Below are 6,075 nucleotides of genomic sequence, written 5' to 3'. Positions count from 1 at the left end.
CTCAAGAGCCAAGCCTGATGAGAACAAACAAACAAACATAAACAAACAAACAAACTCAAGAGCCAAGCCTGGTGAGAACAAACAAACATAAACAAACAAACAAACTCAAGAGCCAAGCCTGGTGAGAACAAACAAACAAACAAACTCAAGAGCCAAGCCTGGTGAGAACAAACAAACATAAACAAACAAACAAACTCAAGAGCCAAGCCTGGTGAGAACAAACAAACATAAACAAACAAACAAAATCAAGAGCCAAGCCTGATGAGAACAAACAAACAAACAAACAAACAAACAAACAAACTCAAGAGCCAAGCCTGATGAGAACAAACAAACAAACACAAACAAACTCAAGAGCCAAGCCTGGTGAGAACAAACAAACAAACACAAACAAACAAACTCAAGAGCCAAGCCTGGTGAGAACAAACAAACAAACACAAACAAACTCAAGAGCCAAGCCTGGTGAGAACAAACAAACAAACACAAACAAACTCAAGAGCCAAGCCTGGTGAGAACAAACAAACAAACATAAACAAACAAACAAACTGAAGAGCCAAGCCTGGTGAGAACAAACATAAACAAACAAACTGCAGCGTTGACCAACACTAACCTTGTGATGTAACACTGAACCTCTGCAGTTGACCACAGCTGCTGTAAACAAACTGTAATTATAACAGATTCATGTTTGTAATGGTGTCAGATAAACTGTTGTGTATCGTACAGCTCTGTGCTCGGCCTTGTACYGTCTGAAGGGCTTTATGAATAAAAGTAGTTTGGTATAAATCACACTCAGGTGGAGGACCCCCGGACCACTCAGTGCAGTTTCTGAGCTGGTACAGAGCATTCTGTTGAAATATCAGAGAGACTGAGAGATTACAACTTTTTACTCTTCAGTCTGAGAGGAGACATTTTCAGCACTTCAATCAAAACTTCCACTCTTCAGAAGGTTGATAAATACAGGCTCAGGTCAACAAGCTGAACTCCTCCTGGGATCAGGGTGTCCACAGGTCCTTAAACGTCTTAAATTCACATATCTAAAATTAAGGTCTTAAAAAGTCTTAAATTTGTTACTCAAAGTCTTAAATTTTGTCGGGCAGAAGTGATTAAAGTTCTCCGTCTCCCCCGGCCGGCTCTGCAGCACATTTCCTGTTGAGAAAGAGAAAAACAAACTTGTGTTGTGATGGATTAACTGACGCTGCTTTCAACCAATAAAAAGAACCAGAGTCACAGTTTGAGCCAATCAGAGCAGAGCACGGCTCTGTAATAATGCAGTATGTAACTGCCGTCATGCAAAATTGGTACTGGAAAGTCCTTGAAAGGTGCTTGAATTTGATGTTGACCAAGGTGTGGGAACCCTGGGATTCACAAACATTTCCATCCCCTTCAGATAATAACAACTGTCTCTCTTAAAGTTTACCTGAGTGTTGGAAGGTAATGTTTCTGTGAGTCTTGTACATAAACACTAAAATATTATAACCAACCAAATCATAGAATTTTTAAATTTTCAGTTTGCAAAATAAAGTATGTAATGGATGGTTGTAATGTTTTCTAGTGATAATTCTTAACGGCTCTTTTCTCTTAAACAAAAATTGGATTTGTAATTGTTTTGCAAGCTTTAACCCAGATTTCGATACAGTGAATTAAATGTGGAACAATTATTGAATTATACAACACAAGCAGAGCTTTGTCATTAAATAACTCGCTGACTTTATACAGTACTCCTACAGATTTAGATATTTTTGTTCTAAGGCATTCACATATAAAATAAATAACTCCGGTCCCAGTACAGAGCCCTGAGGGACTCCACTTCATATTACCAAGTTTAGATCTTCTTACACCATTTATCTGTACAAACTGTTTCCTATCTTTCAAATAACTAGACCCCCATTGTAGCGCCGACCCTTTATTTACTTAATTTTTCAAGAATACTGTGATCAGTGGTGTCGAATGCTTTCTTTAAATCTATGTAAAAACTATGTAAATCTATGTAATCTATGTAAAAACAAAACAGTTTTTGATCGATAACAGTGATTTGTTCATGAATTCCATAAAAGCATTGACGTGGAACTTTTAGCTCTAAACCCACACTGACTACTACTTACGATCTTCATATTGGTTTGTAATTTTTTAACATGTTTCTCACAGTTATTATTGGTTTTTTTAAGAGGAATTACCTTGGCTGTTYTCATGTTGTCAGGAAATGTACCAGTTGAAAATGATAAATTACAGATGTAATGGTAAAATCACATAATTCATTATATCTTTTACAAGCATCATGTCCACCCAGTCTTTTGATCTTTTGTCTGCAGGTTGTTTTTTTACCAAACTCAATATTTCTTTGTCAGTTTCAACAAGAAAATCATCAACCTACACATCCTCCAATTTTGTCCAATTAATCATGTAAATCTTCCCTTTGAATGAAATGTTGATTTTAGGGGAGAAATCTGTCAAACTCAAAATACCAGTAAATTAATTAATTGATTAATTAATAATAATAAAAAAATTAAAAATAACTTAATAAAGATTATAAATGTATTCTTTATAAAGGAACTTTGTGCTATAATCTTTGAAAATATATCAGAGTTGCTGAATTGAAAACAGTGATGTTACCTAAAACTCAACCACAGTAAAGTTGTTAAAGCTCTTCAGACGTTTGGATGCAGGTTAAAGTTCATGTTTATTGATAGTTGTCTGGATGACTGCTTTTTGTATAAAGACTAAACTGGAGATTAAAACACAGTTTCAACTAAATCACTGCACTTGTAAAATGCAGCTAATTGAAGCAGAGCTGAATATTTAAATTTATACGTGTTTATTTAGTGAAACACGTGAGCTTGTTGTGAAACAGCAGAATCACAGAAACATCACTTATATTTTCAGTCTAAAATTTCTTTCAAGKTTGTTTTAAAAAGGTCTTAAAGTCTTAAATTTGACTTGTTAAAACCTGCAGATGCCCTGTGGAACGAACTGTTTGTTTACTTGTTTGTTTGTTTACTTGTTTGTTTGTTTACTTGTTTACAGATGCAGCTGCGGCGGCGCAGAGAACTCCTGGAATGAACTCTTCTGTGTTTGTCTCGGCGTTTGCTGAAGCAGAAGACGTGACGTGAGATGAGATGACGTGAGATGAGTGTCTGTGTGTGAGAGCGCGAGAGATGATGATGATGATGATGATGATGATGATGACATCACACCACCTTCAGTTCCAGCTGGCGGCGTCCCCTCCCCTCTTCCTCCTCCTCTTCCTCCTGGACGGCCTGTGGACTGGACTCTGACTCCCCCTTTAGGACACGACCCCCCCTCCTCCTGCTGCAGCCTGTCGCCACAAAGCTGGCCCCTCCTCTTACATCACGATGACGTCACCGCCCAGTCTCCGCCCACCGGGGAGGGGGGAGGAGGGGACGACCCTTAAAGACTTTTGTGGAATCAGATTAACAAGCAACTCTTTGGACTTCTGTAGATTTTTGTTGCTCTTACTTTTCTTCTTCTGAGCACTAAACCGGATGAAGGAGACGCGCCGGACGGACGCCGGCCCCGCCTCCACCCGCTCCGTCTCTGGCTCACATCCAGCTGCGCCGACCCTTCAGAGTAAAAGCTGGGTGCCGAGGAGCGAGTGCCAAATGGAAAAGGTTCAGCTGAAGCCATGGAAGCGAGCGCTGCGAGCCGCTTCGCCTCGGTTCCCGCTGCACTTGGTTTGGGAAATGGGTCACTCACCATTTTTGATTGTTTCAAAGATTTCAGAGAATTGAAGACGTTTGTAAAAGGTTATATTTTTCCATTGCTATGATGAAAAAAATAAAAAAAACTAAAGCTGAAAAATAATAAAGTGATATGAAACATTCCCCGAGCAGTTCTGGTGATACTTTTGGACTTGAATAGTTCTGGACTCTGATTGGAAGCTGAACTGTCGGTTTGTTTATTCGACCATCTCTTGTTTTTGTTTTTGTTTTGCGGCTCGTTGGCGCTCCCTGATGCTTCGGCTCGTCTTCAGCCGGAGTAGAAAAGCTGAAGCTGACGCTTTGAGTGGGGGCTCTTATTTTGTAGGAAGGGTCCACTTCCTGTTTTGACTCTGAAGTCAGTTTTATTTCTGAATTGTGAATYATTTGAAGCCAATCTGCTTTTATTTCATATGAAACTTTAGTGAACTAATAAAGTCTATATTGTACTGAAGCTTCGGCTGCTTCTTCTGCTGAACCGGACCTCGGACCGCCTGCTGCCGGGCCAGAACCTGCCTGGGCTGGACTTTGTTTTTTACACTTAAAGATTGAAGGAAAATATATTTGTCAGGAAATAAACAAGTTGACTTTGTTACAAATATTAATTACAAATAAATTTTGTAAAAAGTAAATCTGACTGAAAACAAGGAACTGAATAAAGTCAAAGTTTTAATATTTTAAAACTTTTTAAATATTTGAGTTGAGACAACAAGTTTAACCAGAACCTGTTTTTAAACCTCATGTCTCTGCAGCTCTGAAACCTGTTCAGTTAATAGTTTTAATAACTTTGATCTGATCACATTAACATGGAGGTTTAATAAAGATGGCGCCCCCTGCTGGACCCACCCTGCTACAACCTGCTCACCTTGAGTCACGTGATGCTTTAACCTGGAACAGTTTTCTCTTAATGTTCAGAGTAAAACCTGAGGAAATACAGGTTCTGATTGGTCAGGTGATGTTCCAGGTGAGTCGTGTGGTTTAACAGGTAAATGATCAGCCTCACCTGGAAGAGGAAAACACTAAAACATGTGGAAATTAATTCCTTAAAAACAACTCAAATTATATTTAAAACTGAACTAATAAACAGAAAATAAAGTTTTTAAAATATAGCGTTTTAACCGTGATAAAAAAATATTTAATACAACATAAAACATTAAAAGATCAAACAAAATAAAAATAAATTTTACTTAAACAGATAAATAAAATAAACTATTTTAAATTAAAATAATGTTGAGCTGTAAAAACTAACAGAGTCTGAATTAAAGCTGCTTTTAAAAACATGATGATGATGATGATGATGATGATGAAGACGCTCCACAGCTGATCGATTAATCGGCTCTGCTCGGTTATTAGGCCCCGCCCCTCCTCTCCGTCACGTCTCACCGGAGCTTGTCGAAGGCTAGCAGCTAACCGGGCGGCTTCCTCTCATGTCTCTTCCTGTTTTGTTCTCGTCCAGCGGAGCCGTTACCGTGCCGAACCGGTCCGGACCCGCCGCCCGTGCGTCCCGGAGCTCCGGTTCTGACATGCGGCAGCTGTTATGTAACACCGGAGCCGCGAACGGAACCGCCAACCCGCCGCCATGAGCGACGCGCAGCAAGAACCGTCCCCGGACTTCGTCCTGATGCGGCTCGTCTCCGCCGCCGAGTACGACCGGCTGGACGAGCCCGAAGACCTGGTCCGGTCCGGGTTCGGGCCCGTGAAAGCCGCGCTGGGACACCGCGGCGGCGGGTTCGATGTGGACCCCGGCGGCCCCTCCTCGGGCCTCGGGTCCGGATCCCCGCACTACAGCTCGCCGCTGGCCGGGAAAGGTGAGCTGGACGGCGGGCTGGTGCTGACGCAGGCCCCGCTGGGTTCCGAGCCGCCGGGGGTCCTGGCCCCCCCGCAGGACGGTTCTGCCGGACCCGGATCCAGGGCGCAGCTCATGGTGTTCCAGAACCTGCTGCGGTCCGGAGACCGGATCCTGGAGTTCGGACCGGAGGGGTTCCTCCAGGAGGAAGCGGAGAGGCAGCACCTGGACCCAGGACCAGGTTCAGGTCCTGGTGGCACCACATCTGGTCCCGGTCCTGGAGGTGGTCTGGAGCAAAGCTCTTGTCGTGTCCCGTCTGCAGAGGAGGACCTGCAGTGGCACCCGGTCCTCAGACTCTCCAAGGTGTCTGAAGGACCCCAGAACCTTCAGCAGGACCCGGGTGTGGACCCTGATTCTGGTCCGGTTCTGTGTCACAGACACCGACTGGCCAAGTGGCCCCCGGGCCTCCTGGACCAGGCCCTGCGCCTGGGACTGCTGGAGCACAGGAAGACCTGCTCATCGGGGGCCGAAGACCCGGTCCTGGTTCTGGCCCAGAGGCTGGGTCAGCTGGGGGAGGGG

At 43.1% G+C, this 6,075-nt stretch overlaps 2 protein-coding genes across 2 annotated transcripts in view; both read left to right on the top strand.

The window, feature by feature from the left end:
• Nucleotides 1-3,836, top strand: part of kpnb1 (karyopherin (importin) beta 1) — a 20,943-nt gene extending 17,107 nt beyond the window's left edge. The window contains exon 22 of the mRNA XM_014023120.1: nt 3,019-3,836. Coding sequence (XP_013878574.1) covers nt 3,019 — 1 coding nt within the window. The 3' untranslated portion in view covers nt 3,020-3,836. The remainder of the gene's footprint in view (nt 1-3,018) is intronic.
• A 1,168-nt stretch (nt 3,837-5,004) lies between these two features.
• The window catches only part of socs7 (suppressor of cytokine signaling 7), an 8,283-nt gene continuing 7,212 nt past the window's right edge, over nt 5,005-6,075 (top strand). Inside the window, exon 1 of the mRNA XM_014023116.1 lies at nt 5,005-6,075. Within this exon, the coding sequence (XP_013878570.1) occupies nt 5,290-6,075 (786 nt within the window). The 5' untranslated portion in view covers nt 5,005-5,289.

Source organism: Austrofundulus limnaeus, unplaced genomic scaffold (assembly GCF_001266775.1).
Source record: "Austrofundulus limnaeus strain Quisiro unplaced genomic scaffold, Austrofundulus_limnaeus-1.0 Scaffold358, whole genome shotgun sequence".
Lineage (NCBI taxonomy): Eukaryota > Metazoa > Chordata > Actinopteri > Cyprinodontiformes > Rivulidae > Austrofundulus > Austrofundulus limnaeus.
The sequence above is the reverse complement of the archived record's forward strand: the minus strand, read 5'-3'. Positions and strand labels throughout refer to the sequence as shown.